This window comes from Gastrolobium bilobum, unplaced genomic scaffold (assembly GCF_033153095.1).
Source record: "Gastrolobium bilobum isolate Gb01-03AN ecotype WA unplaced genomic scaffold, APGP_CSIRO_Gbil_v1 utg19757, whole genome shotgun sequence".
NCBI lineage: Eukaryota > Viridiplantae > Streptophyta > Magnoliopsida > Fabales > Fabaceae > Gastrolobium > Gastrolobium bilobum.
In genome coordinates, this window is record NW_026895136.1 from 49343 (window position 1) to 76301 (window position 26959).

The 26959-nt window shown below is 37.6% G+C and overlaps 1 protein-coding gene and 1 long non-coding RNA gene across 3 annotated transcripts; one reads left to right on the forward strand and one right to left on the reverse strand.

Annotated features, from left to right (window-relative positions):
• Nucleotides 1-4408: 4408 nt before the first annotated feature.
• LOC133290757 (uncharacterized) lies at nucleotides 4409-22109 on the forward strand. Of its 2 annotated transcripts, none has more exons than XM_061488964.1 (8): nucleotides 4409-4562; nucleotides 5630-5667; nucleotides 12357-12425; nucleotides 12504-12590; nucleotides 12669-12703; nucleotides 13567-13652; nucleotides 21026-21091; nucleotides 21775-22109. In XM_061488964.1, the coding sequence occupies exons 1-8, from the start codon at nucleotides 4496-4498 to the stop codon at nucleotides 21807-21809; spliced, it is 483 nt and encodes a 160-aa protein (XP_061344948.1). In that variant the 5' UTR covers nucleotides 4409-4495; the 3' UTR covers nucleotides 21810-22109. The 2 variants fall into 2 exon arrangements, with proteins under 2 accessions (XP_061344948.1, XP_061344886.1); XM_061488902.1 differs by having other exon boundaries at nucleotides 4410-4562; nucleotides 12357-12419; nucleotides 12507-12590; nucleotides 21775-22107.
• Nucleotides 4494-26734, reverse strand: LOC133290897 (uncharacterized). Its single transcript, XR_009748750.1, has 5 exons — nucleotides 26629-26734; nucleotides 25488-25555; nucleotides 25338-25396; nucleotides 24817-24908; nucleotides 4494-4597 (listed from the first exon to the last, which is right to left on the reverse strand). It is a non-coding gene; the product is annotated as an uncharacterized LOC133290897 (long non-coding RNA).
• Between the last annotated feature and the right edge of the window lie 225 nt (nucleotides 26735-26959).

The following is a 26959-nucleotide window of genomic DNA, read 5'->3' on the forward strand; positions in this document are numbered from 1 at the left end:
TTGTATACGGTCAATTAGGTACCCAAGAGATTGAGAAAAGTAGGGATCAAAACCCCTAGAGATGGCATAGAAACAAAGTGACCATTTTCAAGTTCAGTGGTTGCTCGCTAGCATGCTTGCTTCAGCGAGCTGGCTAGCGAGCGAGCTAGCGAGCGAGCTCCTGATGCAGAGGCCATGCTCTTGGGTTCCAATTTAAATAGCTCGCTGCCTTTCTCGCTTTAGCGAGCTGCTTCAACGAGGAAGGGGTACCTCGCTAAAGCGAGCTGCTGTAGTTTTCCAGTTTTAATTTTAAATGCCTCGTATGCTTATGGGAGTACTTGGCACATGATATTAAGCATTGATAGACTAATTCCGCAATAATTAGATGTTATAATTACGCATGTGGAATATGTACGTAAATAATCTAAGAAAGCATAAAGAAATGGTTTTTAAAAGAAAAATTTACCCATGATTTTAATTGAATTATGTGATTGTAATTGCGCTTAACATCATAACTGGTGATAACAAATCGGTTATAGAATGGGGTGCTACAATGATCATACGTCATGCTACAAAACCTATGTACAGTAATCCCAAAATGTAGTATCAAATCTTTATAGCTAAGCATGCTATAACCCTGAGCTACTCTCTTGCGGTTGGAGGGTTCTCCTGCTGCTGCCTGAGTACCTGAAATATATCGCCAAACGGGGTGAGATTAACTATCTCATTAAACTTTGGGTATATGGAGTAGTCTCTACCTAAGAGTTCACTTCCTGCATGAAATGTCAGATACATAGTACATATAATATCATATAATCACATTTAACAAATGACCTCCAGGAGCTTGAGTTATCCTTAGGATAATCCTAACAAAATCTTCCAAACACCCTGATACTCCCGAAACTGGTTGCCAACAATTTCAGAAAAGCTATCTTTGATGAGAAATTCATATAAAATCAAAAACTTAGCCTATTGACCTGAAATATGAAAGGTTTGAAGTAGACACCTTGGCCTTTATAATGACATAAAATTTGCCCCATTTTTTTTGCCAATAGAGCATATTTTTCTTTATGATCAATGCCATAGGTCTATGTGTACCCCTTGATAACTAATCAAGCCTTATACTTCTCGAGAGTCTTGTCATAATTATATTTCATAATATACACCCATTTGCACCCCATAACCTTTTTACTTTTGGCAAGTCAACAACTTTCCTTGCATTATTCTTCTCTAAAGCATTCATCTCATCACACATGGCTTGATCGCAATTATCATTCGTTAATGCTTTGTGCACTAATGTTGGGATTGAAGTGGAGTCAAGTGCTAAAATAAAACTTCTTTACTACATAAAAAGGTTCTTAGAGGAGACAAAATGAGAGACATGATGTCAGGTACAAGACCTTTCCCCCTTCCTCACACCAATGGGTAAGTCATCATGATTAATATTTGTCTCAGGATTATAAGGATTAGTGCATTCAGTACTTACCAGTGGTTCAGACGATTGCAATTGTCGGTGAGTAAGTATAGGTTGTTTCTATCTTTGAAATAGTAGTTCGGGTGTCCCAACTTTTTGCACCTTTTAGATTGATAGAAGGCATGTCACATGAGGTATTAAATGAACTATGAGTCTCATCAACTAAGTCTTCATTTTCATTATCATGTAGTGTAGCTATTGTGGGCAGCGACTAAAGATCATTAGACGTGTGGGTTATTTCTTCATTTTCCAGTAGTGGCTTATAGTGGCAAGATGACCAGAGATCATCGGAAACGGATTCCACATTCAAGGCAGCAACTAAAAAAGCAATGAGAGTGAATATTATTGCTTTTGTAAAGAACAAGTAGAAAAGGTTACAACATATAGAGATTGGTGAATTTAAAGGAATAACTACAAATTCTTAGAAAATAAGAAAACAAATAATTATAATATTAAATAGAGATACATTAAATATTTATAATAGCCTTTTTAATTTCCAATTGTCTTTAATTTATATTAAATAGAGATACATTAAATATTTATAAAGTGAGGAGCGACACCAATAATACATTATGTCCAAATGATTAAGATTCAATACATGGTTCAAGTTATCATTAGAATGAGGCTTTGTACTCTGATTTGGTAGCAGAACCTGTTTTACTGCATTTGTTCCTTGCTACTCATAAGCGTTCCTCGTTTACTGCACTTTTTTCCTCGTTTCCTACTGACCGTGCCTTGTTTAGTGTGTTGCGTTCCTTTTCATTTTGTTCCTTGTTTATTTTAGTTATTTTATTTTGCTTACAACTTCTTTAACCCATATTGTATCACTTTTATGTGAAAACGATAATCTAAGGCATTATACTCTTATTTATTACTTGGACGTGTGCCCTTGCACTATTGCAATCATCTTAGAAAGTTCTCTTAGGTGATCCACGCGCCAACACTATTCGTAACACCCAAGTATTGAGTTTTTGCAGTATAAAATATTAATGTGTTCGCCGATAAATTCCTCAAAGACAATTTAGAGTTTACATTTATTTTTATTTATATAAAAGCATTACTGTAGCCATTAGTAAATCATCAAGTACTCTTGTGGTATGCATTCCTTTACCAAAAAGAGAAATAAACAGGTAGGAGTGTTCTTCAACCGATCAAACCTATTCAAACTGCAGAGACCGAACCGAAAAAACAATAACCGAAAAACGAAAATCGAAAAATCGAAAACAAAAAAAAACTGCAAATTTTAATTGGATTTGATCGATTTTTGGATGGGTTGATGAAAACCGATCCAATCCAAACCGATCCAATATATTAATTTCCCTCTACCTACTTGAGTTTTTCTCTAATCATAACTTAAAAATTTCTAACCCAAGACCCATTAACCCATCAACTAAATCAAAGAAAAAATCTAGTCATATCTCATCAACAAAATTTTATCTTTGTAGAGCTTCATATCTCATTGCCCAATTTTTTTTTATATATTATAGTTTACTAATACTTTTGTATTTCAAAAAAAATAAATTTACAAAGTCAATATATACAAAAGATGTTATTTTCACAATAATCATGAAATAAATTTTAGGATTTTCAAAAAACCAAAAACCGATCCAATCCAAACCGAAAAAAATTGGATTGGATCGGATCAGATTTGGAAAAAAATCCAAACCGAATGGATGATTATATGATCAACCCGAAGGGATTAGATCAGATGATTTTTGCTTCCAATCCAGACCGCGAACACCTCTGTAAAGAGGACTCATGTATCATTAACCACAAAGAAATACATAGAATACATGTAATTAAGTGAGCCCATTTTTATTTTTATTTCTGATTTTCAACCCGATGATATGCTACATCTGAGTACTACATCCATATAGCTTATATTTCGTACTCTTGTAACACTATGAATTCATGCTACACCGATTAAAATAAACATGATACTCCTATTTGCGTTTACTTCACTCAATTCTTTATTTTTAATGTCATATAAGTTAATTTCATTTAAATTTTACGGAAAATTTACTCCCCTGTATCAGAATAGCTTTTTCTTTCATGTGATATGGCTAAAACAATTTTTATCGTTTCAACATCAATCTCCAAAATATCTTAAAAGAATCCACTTCCGTTATCTTGGGTCTGCGTCAGCGTAATAAAATATATATTTATACAAAAAGGACTTAAATAAATATACCTTACCTAGAATTTCTCCTTCTTTGAGCTAGAATATATTCTTCTATTTTTTTTATACAAAAAAATATAAATTAATAAAACTAAATAATAAGTTTCGGAACATCCGCGACTTTTATAGTAAAAAATCAGACATTATCAGGTAATGCATTATTTTTTATCAGATCATTTAATGCATAAGTTAAGTGTGATGATTTTACTTTTGAAATTTCATTTTTTTACCTATAATTTTATTTACATTCTAATACTAATTAATTTTGATTTACTGTTATAAAATTATATAATCTAATCACATATTTCTTAGGCCGCTTAAACAAACTCGTGACTTGCTAGTTGTTATTGAAGGAAATCCGGTTCAAAATCTCCTCTTCCTTAATTATCAAGAGCTAGTTTCGTTATAAACCAAGAAATTTCACATATTTTTATATTATTAAAAATGTCTGATTTCAGAAATTTTTTAAGTAATCCTTATTATCGTCCCACTAAAAAATGTTCGAGACCATTCATCAAATTATTACTATAATAATTTTTTTTTATCATTCCTATAATACTATATAGTATAAATCTACTTATATTGAAAATACAACAAAATTAAATAATCCAACTAATCAATAATCAACAACGCGTATATATTCCTTTTGTCCTAACTAACAAAAGTGATTCAAAGTTGAAACGTTAAATCAAATTAAAAGGAGTTATGCTTTTTTAGCAGAACCTGATACTCAGTTGTGGGGGACTAGTGCTCAAAGCATAACACCTAGATGAAATGATAACTTAGCATTCAACAAGGTTTCCAACTATTCTGTGCAACAATTAGCAACAGCACCAAACTTTGCAATTCTCTGCATCCAAAACATGGGAAGAGGAAAGTTCAAGGGCAAGCCTACTGGTCGCCGCAACTTCTCTCACCCAGATGATATAGGTTGTAATCTATCTGCCCTCTCTCTATCTTCCTCCCTAGCACATAAAAACTCACATAGATGCTTGATATAATATGTAACATGTTTTTCATAGGTTTTACTGTGTTGAAAATTCCATTCATGCTACTTGAGAGGGTTTTTCTCATTAAATTTCAGGGTGACATGACTAAAGTTAAATAAGTTTTGGTTGTGAATTAAGAGTAGAGTGGCCATCTAGTTTCATAATAGTTGGTGAAAAATATTATTGTTTATTCTACCGAGATAATTACAGTGGCCTCCTCTGTGACTGTCGTCAGAGTACACAAGAGTTTATAAATAAATTGAATTTAAAATTTAATATGTTGAACTGATATCTTTGGGATATTCTTGAACAAAAAAATTTACCAGCTGTCTCAAGGTAATAAATCCAAGTTTCCAACTTCAGGGTAGGTAATTGTCAAATATGTAATAGGCTAAGGTTTGATTATTTTGGAACCTATTTATTTTGCTGGGTAGGAAGGGATGATGAGCTATCGTTGTGTGCTTTATGTGTTTAGGGATGTGCTCTTTACAATATATATATATATATTTTTTTTATTTAGACTGTTAGAGAGATATATTATAAAAATCATTGATTGAGTCTCACTTACAAGGTTAAACAATTAGGTGAGGTCATAGCTATTGTGATCATGGGGTCACGAATTTGATCATCTCCGCCACTTATTTATAGAATAAAAAAAATGAGCCTATGCAATATTTACGCTAAGTCCAAATGGCTCTTGCACAAAAACAACTGTGTTAGAGGGATATAATATAAAAACCATTGGACCTTCACTTACAAATTCAAGCAGTTGAAATAGTTCTATATATATACATTAATTGATCTTCTTACACACGACAGCAATTTCTCTATGCATATCCGAGGAGATTTACTCTACTTCTGCTTCAGAAGTTGCTGAGTCTCTCTATATGTATATCTGAAAAAGTTGTATTCTGTTGTTATAACTCATCTACTCTGATCTAGTTGAATAACAGTTTATTGATTAATTTTGCTTCTTTTTTTTTTGTGTTTTATGTTAAATGGATGCAGCTGCTGGTAACTTTACAAGGCCACGTACTTTTAAACGGGTATTCCTTCTTGTCTTACTCTTAGTTCTTGTAAATAATAATGATTTAGTTATTATTTAATTTTTATTTAATCATTTATTGTTGTATTGGGCCAAGCCCATTAGGTTAAAAGTAGGTTAAATATTCTCTATAAATAGAGAACCCTTTGTACATATTATTTGCAATTCTAAAATATATCAGAATACCCTTTTTCAAGTTGGTATCAGAGCTCTCGATCTTGAGGGCTCTGCTTCCGCGCCTACAAAACCTTTTTTTTTTTGTTTTCCATCTCTCGTTGCCATCAGCCGCCACCGGAAAAATTTTCCGGGGACCTCTTGGACCGAGAGATCACTGCTTCTCTTTGTTTTTCTCTCATCTTCCTCAATAACAAGACCCCAAACTGAACCGTTCAACGTCACCTCCAAACAGAAAGCGTTTTTCACTAACGAAGAACACTGTTCATCGCGATTGACCTTCTTTCTGGCGGCCATTCAACTTCGATCAGCCCCAGATAGGTTCGCAACCCTTGGACGACCTTCGCCTGAAAAGCCCAGCCCGATCGGACGTCAGACGCGCCTCCACGCGCCGCTCCTTTCCCTGCGCGTGAATCCCACGCGCCGCCAGCTTCACCGGCGCGTGACGGTTGCTATTGGCTGTGGACCGGTGCAGTCTTGATCGACTCTCCAAGCTCGTTCTGGATCTGTGCTCACCTCTTTGATCGGACGTCGTTTGGTAATTTTTCGTGATTTTTTGGCTTCTTGGTACTATTCCTTGAGTTGTTTTGCAGTATGGCCGCTTCCGACGGTGATTCAACTCTAAACTTATCTGAAAAAAATTCTACCCCATCTGTGGTGACCCCTCTTGGTCACAATGATCTTCCAAGTCTACATCAGAGTTATCAATTTAACGGATCAAATTATTTGTCGTGGTCTCAGTTCATTCGTACTACCATCAAGAGTCGCAATAAGATTGCTCATCTTGATGGCCCTACTCCTGCTGCCACGGATCCCGATTTTGCTGTTTGGGATAATGAGGATTCTCTTATCATGACTTGGTTATGGAATTCGATGACTCTTGAAGTGGGTCGTCATTGTATGTTCCTGTCTTCTGCTATGGAGATTTGGGAAACTGTCCGCTCCACTTATTCCTTGAAACAGGATATGGCTGCGCGCTATGAATTGTGCAATAAAATATTCACTACAAAACAAGATTCTTTATCCGTGACTGAGTACTATGGCACCTTGAAGGAGTTATGGACTGAACTTGATCAATTTCAGAGTTTGAAGATGAAATGTACTGCAGATGCTACTGCTTTAGCCAAGAAGGTGGAAAATGAGCGTATTTTTGATTTTCTTGCTGGTTTGAATTCCGAGTATGATCCTATTTGGGTTCAGATACTTGGCAAAGAAACTTTTCCATCCCTTTCTGCTGTTTTCAATACTGTTCGGGGAGAGGAGAATCGTCGGGGTGTTATGATGAACCCTGATAAATCTGTCATGTTATCATCAAAAGATGGTGCTGCTTCTAAACCCACTGATGGGTCTGCTATGATTTCAACAAAAAAGGATGGTTCTACTTACAGGAGTTCCTTTCCAAAATATTCTGATGGAGCATCTTCTAGACCTAAGAAAGATGATCGCTGGTGTTCTTATTGTAAAAGAACAGGTCATATCAAGGATCTATGCTATCGCCTCCATGGAAAACAAACTGTCTTAGAAAAGATGGCAAGGATGCGTGGTCAAGCGCATTTTACTTCTTCTGATATAGCTCCTACACCTAATGAGACCCAACCTGCATTTCGTCCAGATGAGTTGGAATGACTTCGGACCATACTTGATTCTCTGAGTAAGCCATCTGGTACTAGTGATTTGGCTATGACTGGTATGAGCTCCAAAATTTCTTCTTTTCTTACTTCATGTATTGATCTTAAACATTCTTGGGTTGTTGATTCTGGTGCTACTAATCATATGGCTTGTTGTGCTGACCCCTTTGTTTCTTATAACCCTACCATTGGCACTCATACGATAGTCGTAGCTGATGGCTCCCATACATCAGTTGCGGGTTCTAGTAACATAAAATTACAGCCTTCCTTACATCTCAAAGATGTTCTTCATCTCCCTAAACTTTCTACTAATCTTCTTTCTATTCATAAAAATCACAAAAGATTTAAATTGCACCGTAACCTTCTTTCCTACTCACTGTGTTTTTCAGGATCTCGCCACAGGGAAGACGATTGGGGGTGCTAAAGAGCAAGGTGGGCTGTATTATCTGGTGTCAAAATCTCCTGCAACTCATGTTAAGGATCACATCTTACTGTCACATGGCCAGTCAACTGCTGATTCTCTGATTTGGCTTCATCATAAGCGCTTGGGACATCCTCCATTTAGTTTACTCAAGTCTTTATTTCCGTCTTTGTTTTTGTCTAAGTCTGTTGAGTCTTTTCATTGTGATGTTTGTGAGTTTGCTAAGCATCATCGTGTGTCTTTCCCTTCTAGTATTACTAAAAGTGTTGAACCTTTTGATCTTATTCATTCTGATGTTTGGGGTCCTTCTAAGGTCCCTCATTCTTCTGGAAATAAATGGTTTGTTTCTTTTATTGATGATTGCACTCGTGTAACTTGGGTTTACTTAATGCATGAAAAGTCTGAGGTACCACAACTGTTCTTTCAATTTTATAAAATGATTGAGACTCAATTTTGTAAAAAAATCAAAAGACTAAGGACAGATAATGGTACTGAATATGTCAATCACTCTTTTTTCCAATTTATACAAAATCAAGGTATGATTCATGAACTTACTTGTGTAGACACCCCTCAACAAAATGGGGTTGCTGAAAGGAAAAATCGTCACCTTCTTGAAGTTGCTCGTGCCTTATTGTTTCAAACACATGTACCCAAATGCTATTAGGGAGATGCCATTCTCACTGCAGCGTTCTTGATCAATCGTCTACCCACTCGGGTTTTCGATCATGTAAGTCCTATTCACTCCATGACTTCTTTTTTTCCTTCTGTTCCAACTTTGCAAAGTCTTCCTCCTTGAGTGTTTGGGTGTGTTGTCTTTGTTCATATTCATAAACAGCATCGCAGTAAGTTAGATCCTAGGGCTCTTAAATGTGTCTTCCTTGGATATGCTCCTGATAAGAAGGGCTACAAGTGCTATCACCCTGGAAGTCAGAAATTTTTTGTTTCTATGGATGTTACATTTCAGGAATCTGAGTCCTTTTTCCAAGGTCCTCATCTTCAGGGGGAGAATAATTCACCAGAAGACTCATCACCTTGCTTCTTTGAAACTTCAGTGTCTACTCCTTCACCTGTGTCAGTGTCTCTTCCTCTTGTTCCTGTTCCTAATGTGTCTATGTCTGATCCTCCAGTGACTGATCCTCCTATGACTGATACATCAAGTACACAAGAGATACGGAAGATTGTAACACCTGAATTGGTATATCAAAGAAGGAAACAGCCCACATTGCCTCAACAGCAACCTCAATCGTCTGAACCACTGGTAAGTCCTGAATCTCATATTTCTGATGACTTACCCATTACTACTGCTTCTGATGATTTACCCATTGCTTTAAGGAAAGGAAAAAGATCTTGTTCCAAGAAATCTTGTTCTTCCTGTCCTTCTTGTACTCAATACCCTATCTCCCATTTTGTTTCCTCTGCTAATCTTTCTGTGCAGCACAAAAGCTTTGTTTCAGCACTAGATTCTACTTCAATCCCAAAATCAGTACATGAAGCTTTGAAAGATGGGAATTGGGCTCAAGCCATGCAAGAGGAGATGAATGCGTTGGAGAAAAATAAAACATGGGAGGTTATTGATAGACCCAACGGAAAGAAAGCAGTAGGGTGCAGATGAGTTTATGCCCTAAAATATAATTCTGATGGCACTCTTGAGAGATACAAGGCTCGATTAGTCGCCAAAGGTTACACTCAAACCTATGGCATTGATTATGAAGAAACCTTTGCTCCAGTTGCAAAGATGAATACAGTGAGAATCTTGTTGTCCCTTGCTGCCCATTACAATTGGGATATAAATCAATTTGAAGTGAAAAATGCTTTCCTCAATGGTGAGTTAGAAGAAGAAGTCTACATGGAAATCTCGCCTAGTTTTGATTCTGTGAAGGGGGTTTTGATTCTGTGAGGGGGGAAAATAAAGTTTGTCGATTAAAAAAGGCCTTGTATGGATTGAAGCAGTCACCTCGTGCTTGGTTTGGAAGGTTTACTAAGGTTATGATGACCTTAGGATATAGACAGAGTCAAGGAGATCACACTCTTTTCTTCAAGCACTCCCAAAACGGGAAGCTTACTGTGCTCCTTGTATATGTTGATGATATTATTATCACAGGTGATGATTTTGTGGAGAGACAGATTCTGCAGACACGGCTTGCGTCTGAGTTCGAAGTCAAAGACCTTGGGAAACTGAGATATTTTCTAGGGATAGAAGTAGCTAATTCAAGCAAAGGAATTTTTATCAGCCAGAGAAAATATGTTCTTGATCTTCTCAAAGAAGCAGGAAAGCTCGGGTGTAAACCCTCTAATACTCCTATTGAGCAGAATCACAAGATGGGCTATGAAGAAGAGAGTCCTCCAGTTGATAAAGGACAATATCAACGGCTAGTTGGGAAATTGATATATCTGGCCCATACTAGACCAGACCTAGCTTATGTTGTTAGTGTTGTCAGTCAGTTTATGCACGATCCAAAGGAAAAACACATGCAGGCAGTAGAGAGAATTCTTCAGTATCTTAAAGGTACTCCTGGTAAAGGATTGTTATTCCGACGTGATGACAATCTATCTTTAGAAGTCTACAGAAATGCTGATTATGCTGGATCCGTGACTGAACGTCGTTCTACCACTGGTTATTGCATGTTTCTTTGCGGTAACTTGGTGACATGGAGAAGTAAGAAACAAGATGTGGTTGCCAGATCAAGTGCAGAAGCTGAATTTCGAGCTATGACTCAAGGCATTTGTGAGTTACTGTGGCTGAAAATTGTACTTGATGATCTCAAAATAAAATGTGAGGGACCTATGAAGCTGCTATGTGATAATAAGTCCGCTATTTGTATATCTCATAATCCAGTTCAACATGATCGAACTAAACATATTGAGGTCGACCGCCATTTCATGAAAGAGAAACTTGATAGCGGGTTGATTACCACTCCATACATTCCCACTGGCCGTCAATTAGCTGATCTATTAACAAAGGGGCTTCCTTCAGACAGATTTCAAGAACTTACTAGCAAGCTGGGAATGATAAATATCTATTCCCCAGCTTGAGGGGGAGTGTTGTAAATAATAATGATTTAGTTATTATTTAGTTTTTATTTAGTCATTTATTGTTGTATTGGGCCAAGCCCATTAGGTTAAAAGTAGGTCAAATATTCTCTATAAATAGAGAACCCTTTGTACAGATTATTTGCAATTCTAAAATATATCAGAATACCCTTTTTCAAGTGTTCTGAACAACTGTTAGCCGTAAATTGCTGATACCTTCATATATAGCTAGTTCTTAGTAACTTCATCAAATTACTCTTACTAATATGTAACGAAGCAGATTATGGATGATGTTAAATTGAACCCACTAGTATTTTTCTTCTGTTTTTATGGCTATGTGTATGTTGAATATATATCATGTATTTGTGAAGTGATATAGTTTGTAATTATATGCCATAAGAAACATTCCTTTTTCCCTTGTTGATGTACCTTCCTTTCTTTATTTCTTTCCATTCCTGGCTGTTCGTTGACATTATCTTATTTCGCATTATCTTATTTGGCTTGTGTAAAAAATTAATTCAACAAGGTCGTTCATATTAATGATTTTATATTTTATTTCTCTATCTTAACCTATCGCACAAGAGTTCCTTAGGTTTGAAAGGGAGACAATACATGGATCAACCTATCTCTCTAAAAAACTACACAATATTTAACCCAATTCACCGGAGCTAATTACTTGTCAATAGAATGAGTCAATGATATTATGATACTATGAAAACTCTGATATCATATAAAGAATCCATTCAATTCAAAAGTTAAGATCTTGGGTTGTGTACCGTTGGGATCTATAAACCCACTATGTTCCCTTTGAAGATGGAGTCACTGTATGGATGATACCCTTAGCACAAGTAGAGACCAAGCTAAGAGGCACTGTTCCAAGTATGAATCAAGCAATCAACAATGGGGTTAGGTGTGTGTATGTGTGACTCAATGTAAATGGGCAGAATAACGATACATAAGATACCTTCTTGGTGTGCCCAAGGGGCTTATTTATAGGGGAAGGTGATGTGAACCTTGTGTGGGTTGGTGAGGAGGGGGTCAACCCTCCTTGGGATCTGCTAGGGTGGCAGACGCTACTGGGCGTGGCAGGCGCTGCTATGATAGCAGCGATGCGCCCCCTAGCCTGGCGATGTCAGCGTGCGATAAAGGGCAGTTTCCTCTTACGGTATCTGGGGCGGTCACCTTTGGGAGTTGGGGTCCCAGGACGGGACATTTTGGTGTTTCCCCTAGGGAGTGTCGTTGTGTTGGGGGTTGGGGGGCTGACAGCTAGTAGGGCTGACGTGGATAGGAGGTTGAGATTGGGCTTGGATCTTTGGGCCGTTGTATTGTTGGGCCATCCGGAACAGGTTGAATTAACACTTTAGGATTTGTTTAGTGTGTTTGATAATGTATCGTTTTTACGTGTTATGAAATTTCTGGTATTCTTGTGTCTGTTAGGTAGAGGCAGAAGAAGAGATAGAAGAAGTGTCTGAAGAGGAGGAAGTGGAAGAAGAACCTGAGGTTAGCGTTCACTGCTGCTTTATATTCTTGCTTCTGGTTCTGGTGATTTTTTATAACATCCACATGGTTTTTTGGGGTCTTAAGCAGAAGCGCAAAGGCACTGAGGGAATAATTGAGATAAAAAATCCTAATTTCGAGAAAGCAAAGAATGTGAAGGCCAAAGATGTTGATGTAAGCTGAAATAATGGCTTTTACTTGACTGTTTCATTTGGTTATCTACCATGTTTGAGTTAAATATATTTGATGCAGATGGAGAGGAAAACAGAACTCTCAAGGCGTGAAAGGTATATTACACACTTGACTGTGTGCTTAATTGATTTTTTATTTGGTATAAACCATTTGGTATGTGACCGCCAACCGGTGGCGATTATAAAATTTTAACATTTTTCTGTAATAGTGTAACTGGTTTGTAATGTTTGTTTGTGGTGACCGTGCTTCTATATGGCTATTGGTTAAAATTCTAATATGTTTGGAAAAATTCTCATGTTGTAAAGACTCTGCAGTACTTTAATGAAGGTTTTTTAGCCGTAGCTTTCCAGAATTACCCTAGAGATTTTTCTGCATAAGATGTACTTTTGCTAAGTTTGTCATCTGAATCTACGGATTTATTAGAAAATGTAAGTATTTATTTATTAATTGTTACATTTTTTTGGGGTAACAAATATTATGCAAAGGTAAGGCTGCATACAAATATTTCCTTCACCCCACACTCGCTAGTCGAGTTTAACGAGAAGTGATTTTTTTTTCCTCTTAACTTTGTTCGATCTGTACATTAGACTCTTTTCATAAGATGCTAAAAACTTATAAGTTTTTCTATTATTTAAATTAATTGAAAGATTAGATTGTAAGAACTGACTCATATACAAAATTAATAAATCAAATAGTATATATATATATATATATATATATATATGAAAAAAGTTATATTTACAAAAATTTTGTTTACAAATTCATACAAACTACATTATGTCTGACTGGTAATACACTCTTGAGTAGAGTATTACCGATCAGACATAGTATAGTTTGTAAAAAAAATAAAAATTGTCAATATAACTCTACTCTATATATATATGAAAATTGTGATCCTTTCTTTTTGTGACATTCCCCCGTTTACTTTTTGTCTTAGTTCTCACTTAGTTGTCTGCAGGGAGGAGATAGAGAAACAAAAGGCTCATGAGCGATATATGAGGCTACAGGAGCAAGGGAAAACAGAACAAGCAAGAAAAGATTTAGGTGACTGTTTAACAAAATATCTTTATTGTACTGACACGTTGCATATCTATTGATTGTTCACTGAAATTATCCTATTCCATTTTGTAATATTGGATAATAGTGAGTATTCCAAATAAAAGTTAATTTTTTAAAGATTAGATGGTTTAGAATTCTATTGCTTCCTCTGATGTTTTAAGAATTATTGTTAAAAGTGATTGTGGAAAAGTGCAACTGAAGAGATAGAGAGAGAAAGGAGATTTGAGATGGAAACAGAGGAAAATGGCGCGCGTGGAGCGCGTGAGAGAACGGCGGAGGAGGAAGACTCGATCCTGAGAGGTATGAAGAAGCCTAAAGGTGAGGCTATGGCTGATGTGAACATGGATGATGAAATGTTAGATAAGCAGGAGACTGGTGAAAGTGAGGGCTCCAAATCTTCCATCCCGGAGAAGGTGGTGCTCATGCATGAGGTGCCTGGGAAGAAGTTTGTCTCTTACAGAGACAAGCTAATCAGGTTAAACGGTGGTGATAATATATCAGAGTTTGACGAAGATGATTGGAGAGAGATCCAACGTAGGGAGGAAGAGGAAGATGGTGGTGAGGAGGTTCCGATCCAAGGTGCAGAGGATGATCCTCTTTGTCCATCACTTCAATTTTCCAAGAGTCAGCATAAGGAAGACTGCCGTCAATGGAGGAAAGCCCTAATTATCAAGCTATTGGGGAAAAGGATTGGGGCGCGGTTCCTAATGGCTAGGCTACAAAGGTTATGGAATCTGGTATCAACGTATGAGTTGATTGACCTAGATAATGGCCATCTTCTTTTGAGATTCCAGGATGAGGGGGATTATCGGCATGTGCTGGAGGAAGGTCCTTGGATCGTGGCGGATCACTATGTTGTGGTCCAGAGATGGCGTCCATTTTTTGACCCTTATGATGAGGGGTTTAAGAAGCTGGCAGTATGGATTAGGGTTCCTGGACTCCCTATTGAGTTCTATACTGCGCACTACCTATGGAAGATTGGGAACCTGTTTGGAAGGACGCTGAAAGTGGATAGGAACTCCCTTCGCAGAAGTGAGCTTGGTGATGATGTCATTACAGAGAGAGCAAAGTTTGCTCATATCTGTGTGGAGGTGGACCTACGAAGAAGTTTCTTGTCGAAGTTCAAGATTGGGGAGAAAGTATATAAATTGGTTACGAAGGCTTGCATTTAGTTTGCTTTAGATGTGGTATGTATGGCCATAGGAAAGACCAGTGTGTGGACAACCAGCTTAGGGATCAGGTTAAGCAGGTGGGGGCTGAGTTAGGGAGCCAGAAGCCTATGGAGGGTAAAGCAGCTGATTGTGCTAGGGAGAAAGGAAAGGAGGAGGAAGCGTTCGACATCTGGATGATTATTCAGAGAATAAAAAGAGGGGGAAAAGCCAAAGCTGTGCCAATGAAAAAAGTGGTTGGTGTGATTGAGGATCCTGGGGTTGTCAAGGTGAAGCAAGGTGCTGAGAAAGTAGAGGCCCCTAAGGGAGAGGCTAGGATTGATATCCCGAATGTTAATATGGCAGGTATCAAGGAAGTGGCTAGCATGGCTAAGAATCCCATTGGTGAACCTAGTAGGAGTTCTGAGATTATAGAGGGAGGTTTAGCTGTTAAGGGAGCCATTCCTGAAATCTCCAGTCCTTGCCCTTCTCTAAAGGTCAATAAGTTGGATGCTGGTAGACAAAAGAAATGTGTCCTTAAGGAGAGCAGGAGCAAAAATGGAGCTAGTGGAGTGAAAAATAGTAAAGGTGTGCTTCAGAAAAAGGGTGAGATGGAGAATCTGCCGCCTAATGCCTTGGTGGTTGGTCCTGACTCTGGGAGCAAACAGAGAAGCAGAAGTAAAGACCTGCCAATGGGTTGTGGTAGTCCAATGGATGAATCTCATCAAACCAAGGTCAAAGGGAAATGAGTGGTGCTATCTGCTGTGCCAAGTGAGATCCCTATAGTTCAGGTGGATCAGGTGCGTGAGCTTTATTCTAACACCCTTAGGGGTGCTAGATCTCTGAATTTCCATTAATTGGTTGTTGTGGGTCCCCTCTGTAAATAAAGTTATGTTTATTTGCTCTTGGAATTGTAGAGGGGTGGGGAAAAAGGAATTCCATGCCTTAATTAGAGACATGCGATATAGGTTTAATTTTAGTATTCTGGCACTGTTAGAGACTAAAATTAGTGGTAGTAGAGGGGACAAGTTAATAAAGAAGCTTGGCTTTGCTAGTAACTTCAAGAAAGATGCTGTTGGGTTCTCAGGGGGTATCTGGTTACTCTGGGATGAGAAGAAGGTGAAGGTGGAAATTATTGATGCTCATCATCAATTTATTCACACTAAGGTGCTTTATTTGGATAAGATGAAATTCGAGTATATCACATTTGTGTATGGCAGTCCAAGAAGATTGGAGAGACAATCCTTGTGGTTGAGCCTGGAAAATATTGCTCAGGAGATAGCTGGCCCTTGGGTTTTAGGAGACTTCAACTCAGTTTTGAATGCTTCTGAAAAGATTGGGGGCAGAGAGGTCAGTGGCAGTAACCTCATTGGTATGCAGAGTTGCTTAACTAGCTGTGATATTGGTGACATTGGGTTTAAAGGACCAAATTTTACTTGGAAGAGGGGTAAAATCCAGGAAAGACTTGATAGGGCTTGTTCGAATGAAGCTTGGAATCTAAGCTGGCCTAATAGCATCCTATCTCATCTGCCCTACTTTAACTCGGACCATAGGCCTATCCTATTAATTCAGGAGCAGGTCAACAGGTTGGAGGAGAAGGATAAACCATTCAGATTTTTGGCTTCCTGGATGACAGTGGAAGGATTTGAGGATGTGGTGAAGGATAGTTGGAGCAATCAGCCTGATTAGAATTTTGCTAGGAGTAAGTTTGAAAGAAAGGCCAGGGAGTGGCATCTTAATGTCTATAGGAAGAATATCAAAAGGAAGAATAATATTTATGCCAGACTTAGTGGCATTGATAGTTATCAGTCTGGATGGTATGACCACAGTATGGAGATTCTCCAAAAAAGGTTATGGACAGAACTTCAAGAGATTCTGGTTAGGGAAGAGCTAGCCTGGTTTCAAAGATCCAGGTGTAATTGGCTAAAGTATAGAGATAAGAATACTAGGTACTTTCATTCATCCACAGGGGCTAGGAGGAGACACAACAGAATTGTTGCTCTTAGGAATGATGAGGGAGCCTGGGTTGCTGAGAAAGAGGATCTAGTCAATATGGCAGTTAAGTATTTTGAGAACCTGTTTTCTGCTGATGAGGAGGAATTAGATACTTACCCTGTGAAAGGCTTCTTTCCTGATCTTAGCATTAAAGAGAAAGATGAGATGTCCAGAATTCCTACTGATGAAGAGATCCGGAAGTCTATTTTCAAAATGGGGATGTTTAAAGCTCCAGGGCCTGATGGCCTACAAGCAGTATTTTTCCATTCCAACTGGAGTATAGTTGGAAACTCGGTTTGTAGCATGATCTCTAAGATTTTCCTGGATCCGAAGAAAGTGGAGGAGGTTAACAAGACTCTAGTGTGCCTTATCCCTAAGAAAGAGAGTCCAGAGACTATGAAGGACTTTAGACCTATAAGTCTTTGCAATGTAGTTTACAAAGCTGTGACAAAGATTATAACTGATAGGCTTAAGGGATTTATGACTCGGCTGGTGACTCCTACTCAATGCAGCTTTATAAAAGGGAGGCAAAGTGTGGATAATATCATCATAGCTCAAGAAGTGGTCCATTCTATGAGAAAGAAGAAAGGGAGTAAGGGGTGGATGATGTTGAAAGTGGACTTGGAGAAGGCCTATGATAGGCTTAGTTGGACTTTTATCAAGGAGACCTTAGTTGATATAGGATTTAATAATAGCCTTATTGATCTTATTTGCAACTGTGTGTCTACTAGCAAGTTGAATCTGTTGTGGAATGGTAGCTTGACCAGGGAATTTGAATCGAAAAGGGGTATTAGGCAGGGAGATCCAATATCTCCTTACCTGTTTGTATTATGTATTGAGAGACCAGCTCATTTAATTCAGCTAGCTGTGGACTCTAAGGCTTGGAAGCCTGTTTTTCTGAATAGGAGGGCTCCTCCTTTGTCCCATCTGTTTTTTGCAGATGACATTATTTTATGTGCAGAAGCTTCTGTGGATCAGGCTTTTATAATCAACCAAGTGCTGAAGGTGTTCTCTGCTGCATCAGGGCAGAAAATCAGTGAAAACAAATCAAGAGTCATGTTTTCAAGTAATGTGGGTGTGACTAGAGCTAAGGAGATTGGTGATAAGCTTGGAGTAGGGATTACTAATGATCTGGGAAAGTATCTGGGGGTCAATCTGAGTCATAAAAGGGCCTCTAGAAACTCTCTCATCAGTGTAATGGACAGGGTGTATAGTAGGCTTTCATCTTGGAACCAGTCTTCTCTCTCTTTGGCTGGTAGAATTACATTGGCAAAATCTGTCTTGGAGGCACTCCCTGCTTATACAATGCAGTCCACCATCATCCCTGCGAATGTGTGTAATGAGGTGGAAAAGGTGACTAGAAAGTTTATTTGGGGATCAAGTTCTGAGAAAAAGAAGATGCACTTGGTTAAGTGGAGCAGTGTATGTAGATCCAAGGAGGAAAGAGGGCTAGGATTAAGAGATCAGAGAACTGTTAATAAAGCTTTCTCCATGAAGATTGGCTTTGGAATGATGACCAACAAGGATGCTTTATGGGCTAAAATCCTGCGAAGCAAATATTTGGTGAGCAGTGATCTGGTTCCTGTTATGAAGGAAAACAGGAATGGGTCCAACATCTGGAAAGGAATTTATAAAACTGATGCTGTGTTCAGAATGGGTCTAGAGTTTGTATTGGCAATGGGTGCAGTGCAAGATTTTGGTGGGATAGTTGGGTTCCAGGTGTGGGAAGGCTAATTGATAGAGTGGCAAGCCCAATTCCAGAAGGGGATAAAGAGTGGCTGGTGGTTGACTGTATAAATCAAGAGGGAATTTGGCAATGCTCTAAATTTGACAAATTTCTTGATGATGAGATTATCAATATTATTAAAGAAGTTCACCCTCCTTCTGTTGGTAATGGTCCTGACCGGGTTATGTGGAGCCAGTCATCATCTGGTATGTTTACAGTTAAATCAGCCTATGATTTCCTATCCCCTCCTCTGATTAGGAATGATTGTATTAAGTGGCATTTAGCTTGGGATTGGGAGGGACCCCAAAGAATCAAAGCCTTTCTCTGGCTACTGATTGGTGGGAAACTACTCACTAATGACAGAAGGAATAGAATGAATCTTTGTGATGATGCCAGATGCAGTAGATGCAATGATCCTTTGGAGGATTGTAATCATATATTCAGAGACTGTGAGTGGGCCCAACAAATTTGGAGGATGGTCTGTAAAGGGATGAATGCTAGATTCTCTAATGCTGGTGGATTTAAAGAATGGTTAGAAGAGAGCCTGAGCAGGAGGAAAGCTAACTTGGAATGGAGGAAATTCTTTGGGGTCATGTGCTGGTTAATTTGGCAGGAAAGGAACAATTTTATTTTCAATAATTCGAGAAGACAACCCATTGATATGGTGTATCAATCTTCGAAATTTATTCTGGATATGTTGGTGGTTGATGAGTTGCTTTCGAAGGCTGGTCTCCTTCCTGAAAGGAGAAAAGAGGTAAGTTCCTGGAAGCCTCCCTCTCCTAACTGGATCAAAATCAACTCAGATGGAGCTTGTTGTTTTAAAGGAGGTTCATCTAGTTGTGGGGGTGTGGTTAGAGACTATGTTGGTCAATGGATTGCTGGTTTCTCAAAAAAGATTGGGTATGGGAATGTGCTTCTGGCTGAGCTTTGGGGCATGGTTATTGGATTGGAATGGGCTGGAAATTTGGGATATCAACAGGTAAATCTAGAGACAGATTCCATGGAAGCTTTGAGGATTGTCCAGGATGGGTGTCCTACGTCTCATCCTTGTCACACGTTGCTAGGCAGATTGAAAGAAGCTATTGGGAGAATTTGGAGGGTGGAGTTATCCCATACTCTTAGAGAAGGGAATAAAGTTGCAGATTGGATGGCTGCACATGTTTCTACTTTGGACTGGAATACTGTTTGGCATAGTTTCCCCCCTGTTGGGTGTAGTAAATTGCTGTTAGATGACTGTTTGGGTGTTGTGAACCCAGTCTGTGAGTAGTTTGTTTGTTTTAATTTCCATACTTATACAAAAAAAAAAAAGAATTATTGTTAAAAAGAAGGGTAATAATCCTCGTATGTTATAGTTGATTTGTGATTACCATCTATGAAGTTTGCTTTTAAGTATCTTGTTCAATTATTTTGAATTATATAAGGAAAATACTAGTCTCATGTTGTAGGAGACTAATATATCATATCATAGACATAAAACATGTGGAGTCTACTCTTTTAAAATAAATAAATAAATGAGTGAATTTCATATACTTTGTGTTTATGACATGAGATACCAGTCTTTTACAATACGAGACTAGTATTTCCCATTATATAATTACAATTTGATTCATGACCTTCACTTTTTTGTCCAAGGGTAGAAGCATCTGGTGGCATTGTATCCGAATGTGTGTATGTAGTTGTTGAGATATATAAAACCATTAATGTAATCTCACCTAACAGCGTAAGCTTTTGGGTTGAATTGGTTCTTTACATGGTATCAGAGCTTCGGTGTACCGGGTTCGATCCTCACCGCCCCCACTTTCTTTCAAGTGGAATTTCTTTATTCGCACAGGTAGGTGGACCTGTGCATTGTCCACCATTCAAGCCCAGTGGACTCTCGTGTGAGGGGGCGTGTTGAGATATATAAAACCAACTCTCGTGTGAGGGGGCATGTTGAGATATATAAAACCATTAATGTAGCCTCACCTAACAGCTTAAGCTTTGGGGTTAAATTGATTCTTTACAATAGTAAAAATAAATAGATCAGTTAGCGCATGAGATCTGAACAAGTAGAAGTAAGAATATGTGTTTGATCCATCCCAGTACCATCTTTGGGAGGAATTTAAAGTCTTAATCCTGAATCCGCCCCGAAGAGGATTGCTTTCTGTCGAAGATACATATGATTTATCCCAAAAAAATAAAAAAATAGTGGATAACAGCTATATATGCTTAGTATTAGTAACTCCATATACAGATATGTATTGTTCAGTGTTGTTATTATTCTCTCTCTCTTGTCAAATTATCTATTCATGATTTTTTTTTGCTCTTCTCACTTTCTGCTCTACATTATTCAGTTTAACATTTCCAGTGAAATCACTGTCTCACCTTTGTAAAACCTAAAAATATCGAGTGTTCCATTGGTTCAACTTCTTTTTGGCCAAGATAAGATTTGTTTCAATATTATAAGTTTTTTTTCCCCTTGAATTAATATTGCTTTATGATAATTGTAGAACGCTTAGCAATGATACGACAACAAAGAGCAGAGGCTGCTAAAAAGCGAGAACAAGAGAAGGCTGGTAAGAAAAATTTCCCATCCATCTGTTTGAGACTTTAGCTGCACTCTAGGAAGTTCAGATGTTGAGAAGTTTCATTGTACTGATTTCATTAAATAAGAGCTGCAAATTTAGAGAAATGCTTTTTGCACACAATTTATATACACCTTTTTGGAAGAAGAAGAAATAGAGAGAATGTGTGTTTCAGTTGTTTTAAATTTAGGAATAATAGTGTCATAGGTTCAACCTGCAACACTTACCAATAATTTTCCTCTTACCTCTCTTGGAGTAAGTTCTCAATACTATTGTAGTACATACTTATTAATAAAAATTAGAAATTTATAAATTCATGGAATATGAAATTATTTCTATATTTTTTTCATGCCTATTTTATGTATCCGTTTCCAATCTCGTTAGATCAGAATCTCAATTGACCTTCATTCTTTTTGTCTAGTCTTAAAATTTTGATCTAACGGTATTAAAAAAGAATAGGTAGAGTAGCTATGAAAAAATATAGACATAATATCATATCACTAAAATCATAACACTAAAAATAAAAAGTGAGTACAGTAAAGACAGTTTAGTGAGTCATATATCTTTAATTTTAGTACGGGCTAAAAGTGAGTGGTCACTACTACTTAACAACATACAATTTATTCCCAAAAACAAAAAGTCAATATAACATATTCACTGTTGATTTATTGCAGCCAAAGAACAGAAGAAGGCCGAGCCACGCAAATGAAAAGATGCTGGAAGGTTGAGATGTCCAGTGAATTGAGATATTGGTTGCTCACAACTCACTCTGGCTCTAAATCATTACCCACACACACACACTCTCTCTCTCTTAATAACAAGGGAAGGTTTAATAAAAGTTGATTTTTCTTCTGTACTATGGCACAAATTTAAGTTACGTGTCAAGAATTCTTATCTCATAGATCAGAAAGTCTATATAGTTATTTTGACATGAAGGGAATTTTGTTCTAAGAATGTTCTCTGTTAAACTAATATTAAGGATATAAAAGAGGAATATTCTCTATCGTTTACGACCCTTATTTATCTTAATTTTGCATCATTTAAAGTGTTTTCTTGTTGATTGAGCTGGTGTGGAGTTATAGCTAAGTTTGTGTTCCTTGAGGGGGGTACTATCTAGTTGTATAGGTGTTCAAAGTAGTTATATAGACCAAAGGCAATGAGAGTCACCCTCTCAGATATGGCTGAGAGAGGGAGGGTCTAAGGGCAGGACTACTCTATATATTAGCACAGTAATAACTCATAAAATTGATGGATGCAAGATGACTCTTCAGGTGGAGAAGACAAATATATATAAATGAAAAATATTTCTAATGATAAGAGAAAAGAGTTATAATTGTTTTCCTAATAGCTCACCGTTTTTAGATAGGACGCGCATCACTACGTATTAAGTAGTGAGAGGCCTGTACCGTTAGAATCTATAAGCCCACTATGTTCCTTTTGGGGATGATATCACTGTATGGATGGTGCCACTAGCAGAGGTAAAGACCAAGCTAGAGAACACTGTACCAAGTATGATGGCAAGAAGATAACAATGGATGATTCAGTATGAGTATACGTGACTTAATATAAATGGGCATAATAACGATACATAAGATAAGATCCTTTCATGGTGCGCCCAAGGGGCTCTTTATAGGGGAAGGTGGTGCGCACCTGGTGTGAGTTGGTGAGGAGGGGGTCAACCCTCCTTGGGATTCACTACGGGTGGCAGTGTTGGGCGTGGCAGGCGCTGCTATGATAGCAGCGCTGCGCCCTCTGCGTCTGGCGGTGTCAGCGTGGGACAAAGGGGCAGTTTCCCTTTGAGGTGACTGTGGCGGTCTCCCTTGGGGGTTGGGGTCCCAAGAGAGGACGTTTTGGTGCTTCTCCTAGGGATAGTCGTTGCGTTGGGGGTTGGGGAGGGATCCTTGGTAGCTCCTAGGGCTGACGTGAGCAGGAGGCTGAAGCTGGGCCTGAACCATTGGGCCGCCAATGGTTGGGCCATCCGGAACAAGGTCTTCTATGGTGAGATCTTCGAGCTTATTATGAAGAGGCAGGGGTGTAACCCCTTAATTGGTCTTTGCAGACCAATCCTTATACATTAAACTATGAAGGCCACTTCAGATTAATGATCTTATTTATGAGAGTTTAATACGAGGGTGTAAGGATTGAGGAACCGGCCGCCTTAAAATTCTAATAAAGACACCTTGATGGGGTTTTATTTTATTAGTGAGAATCTCATCAGAACCTTGTTCATTTGCAAATTATATTTGAACAAAAAAACCTATCTAAGAGAAAGGATAAATGCATTAACTTGGTTTTAGGAAACTTTTAAGGCATTTAATGTTAGTGTTCTGGTCTGGCTGGATGGACCTATCTGACCAGCTCCTCAACTACTAGGTGGTTCCACCATCATTCAGCGCGTGGCTCCCTTGCACACGTGTTTCCTCACACTCCCCTTTCATGCATAACCCTGTACATCATGGGTCACACTGCCTCACACTTAGTGAGGACCATAGGGCTGAAAAGTAAAAGCTTTTAGTTTTTCCTTCCGTAGTGTAAAATCTTTTTTGTATTAGTAAAATCTCTTTGAGAGTTCAAAATCAACTGTTTTGATAAAATAACTTAGTTGTAGTAATTCTGTTGCATGATAATGAAAAGTAAAAGCATGAGGTAGAATGCTAATGAGTTAACATTTTTTTTCTCTTGAATAGAATTCTAAAAATAGATAAAGAGGAAATTGAATTTGACCCTTAGATTTGTGAAGGATGTTGATCTGTGTGAACCCGCAGGTGAGGAACGAAAAAGCCAAACACACTTTCATGAGAACATTCTCAAGGTGCAACCACATCGAAACTTCTGAACTTACCTTGATAATGTTAGTACTGCAGAGATACTTGTGACACTCCAAAAGGATAAGGGCCATCAATCAAACAGTCACCCCACCACAGCTCAGCCTAAACACCTCCATCAAGACCTTCACATTCATTCCATCAAAACCACAAAGCCCAGATATAGACCAGAAAGGATCAAGGAACGTAATAAGAAAAGCTGCCAAGAATAAGAAGCAAGAGCCATAACAAAAAGGGAACAACACTGAGAAAAATAACCACGTGATATTTGAATGGTCTTGGATGAGTAATTGGTATCACAATTGAGCAACACCGGTGAGATGGAAAGACGCCGATGAAACTCTTGCTTCTTTCGAGGTGCAATTATACTGGAAAAATTGCTTAGCCCATCATAGCCAACTCGTTGGCTCTTCATTATCATCGAATTGCAGAAAATCCAACTTCACCAATAATGGGAGCCTATGTTGTGTGCGAATCTGATGCATTGTGAAAGCAGTATTCGTCCATGCTTGTGCTCTAATACCAAACCGGTACATATGTGGGCTTATTCTAACCTTTTTTTTTTATACGTATTTTGGCATAAAATAGCACGAGGAAAATAACAAATAGAAGGGTATCTTTATTGAGGAAGCTTGATGTCTAGCACACAGTGCTTTTCCAAATACTTGTTATGATGATTTCTTTATTCACTCGATGGAAATTTTAAATAGAAGTTACAATATTTGAAAACTAGATAACTACTGCAGCAAACTTATCTCTAATATACTACTCACTACTAGCACTTATCCACTAACTACCTAGTACTAGAACTTATCCACTAACCTAAACAAAGCAACAATTCAAAAATAACAAATTAATAAAAAATAATAATAGCAAACTCGTAACACATACCTATGTCGTGCAGTGTGGCAAATGTGGAACCTTTCTTTTTCAATATTTGAACCTAATTGACAAGTTCCAGGACAATCTGTGCATGAATCCAACTACAATGTGAAGAAGAATCGGGTTATTGCAAACTAAAGATGCAAATATTTTTTTAATCTTAATTAGTACATTTATTTCACAATTAGATCATAAAGCTTCGAAAAAGTTAATGGATGCAACTTACCTTCAAAGTTTCCAATATTTTGATTAATATCCATACCAACCTTACTATATGTCACATGTATTACTACCTCAAGAATTCTCACTTACCGAATGAGAAATCAATCCTGGCAACAGAATGTACTCGGGCTTAAAAATTACACTAAAATCAATCAGTTGCATTCTAGCAAAGAAAATTTGCTTCATGGTCCCTGAACTTCCTAATCATTCTACAGAATAAGTGTAAATTAATGTAAGCACATTGCATTCTTTTTTTGTTTCCATGTAAAGGACTAAAAGGACACTATATTATCACATTGATGTCATACCTAGTTAGCTTCCTATTATTTTCCTCATTAGACCACACAGCTTATTGCAAGGAATTGTCCTGATAAATGATTAGTAGTGTTAGCGCCTAGATGTACAAAATACTTGGCAAGATTGAGATTGTACGGTGTTTTTGTTAATGAGCTCACAACCAAGTCTGCAAAAGCTGTTTCAAAAGTGCATTCTTCAGGAAGCTCTCTAGCGTCAAATCCCACATATTCTGCATTTCAAACAGAATCATTAGAGCAACATGGAAACAAATGCACAAGCAGAGTAAATAATCTGTATATCATCGTTCCAACCCCATCTGCCCTATAATAGGGATTTGAGGCAAAAAGAGAAGAGAAATTTAGTCTTTGAACAAACTTTACAAGCAAAGTAAACAGTCCATATAGTTCAGCTAATTGAGTAATCAAATGAGCATGCAAAGTTATAAAGTGAAAGAAAATAATAATAATAAATAAAAAAGCGTTTGGGTCATGTATATGGAACTTGACATGCAAAAGGGGGAGTAAAACCTATGAAATGGAACAAGAAGTTGATTTTGCCATTCTGAATTGTGTAAACAAGTAAAGCACCAAAAGTTCAAACTCCAAGAAACCCAAAAACGAAATTCATCTTCCTATTACAGTTGGAAGTACATGCATGCAAGCTCTGAGAAAAGACAAACAATAATATATATACACCAAAAAATATAGCCACACTCAATTATTTTCCCAAAATAAGAATTTATTCCTATTTTCTACTCTTACTTGGTACACCTACCTAGTATTTGCTTTAGAGGTAACCAGTAATCCAATTATTTTGCAATTTTTTTTTTCTCATCAATTTAAAAATAAGGCTTTCCATTCTCAAGTCACAACAACACTCAACACCCTTTTAAAGCGCCACTATCATCTCTTGAAATGTACTCTCACCAACCACTAAATCCCTCTCTTTATCATTTTCTCAAATACTTCAGCAATTCTCTAGTCTCTACCGTGCTTTGTTCTAAATTCTCATTCTCTCTAAAGTATCCATTTCAGAATCTCATTCTTCTTTATTAGGTCCCCCTATATAATCCACAGACTAAAGTAAAATAGATATAACCCACAAAACGAAATATAAAAACCCAGCAATTAATACACCGAGATTATTCAAGCGAAACGTGGTTTATAAAAGCCTACATGCATGGTTCCAGATACCCTCTCATATATTCCCACAAATTAATACAATCAAACAAACACTGAAAATAGGTTCATAGTTGTATTAAAGCAAAGATGAAAATAAAAATCAGAATGAGAAAGCGCTTACTGGGAGCCAAAACTTGTGAATTACAAGCTACAGAGAAAACCGGCGAATAACCACCGCCGGAGAAGCAATCGGCGGGAAGGGCAAAATTTGGGGAGTCAATACTTTTTTGTTTTGTTTTGTTAAGAACATGCTAGGTTCCTAATCTTTAATTAATGACTTCGATTGTTCAATGCCTAAGAATTCAATTTTTTTTTTTTTGTCTACAAGGATGATTTTCTTTCTTTAGTAGTTCAGGAAATCGATTATATGATGGATAGTTGATATTTCAACAGGTCATGGGTTCGCTTCGCTGTTTTAAGTTTGCAAAATTTAAAAGGGGAAAGATACTGTA

Bases quoted from the DNA above. Each gene is read 5' to 3' on its own strand.
- LOC133290757 (XM_061488964.1), top strand. From the start codon at position 4,496: ATGGGAAGAGGAAAGTTCAAGGGCAAGCCTACTGGTCGCCGCAACTTC. The intron at 12,426-12,503 runs GTTCACTGCTGC...TGGGGTCTTAAG, and splicing joins AAGAAGAACCTGAGGTTAGC to CAGAAGCGCAAAGGCACTGA. The intron at 12,591-12,668 runs GTAAGCTGAAAT...TATTTGATGCAG, and splicing joins TGAAGGCCAAAGATGTTGAT to ATGGAGAGGAAAACAGAACT.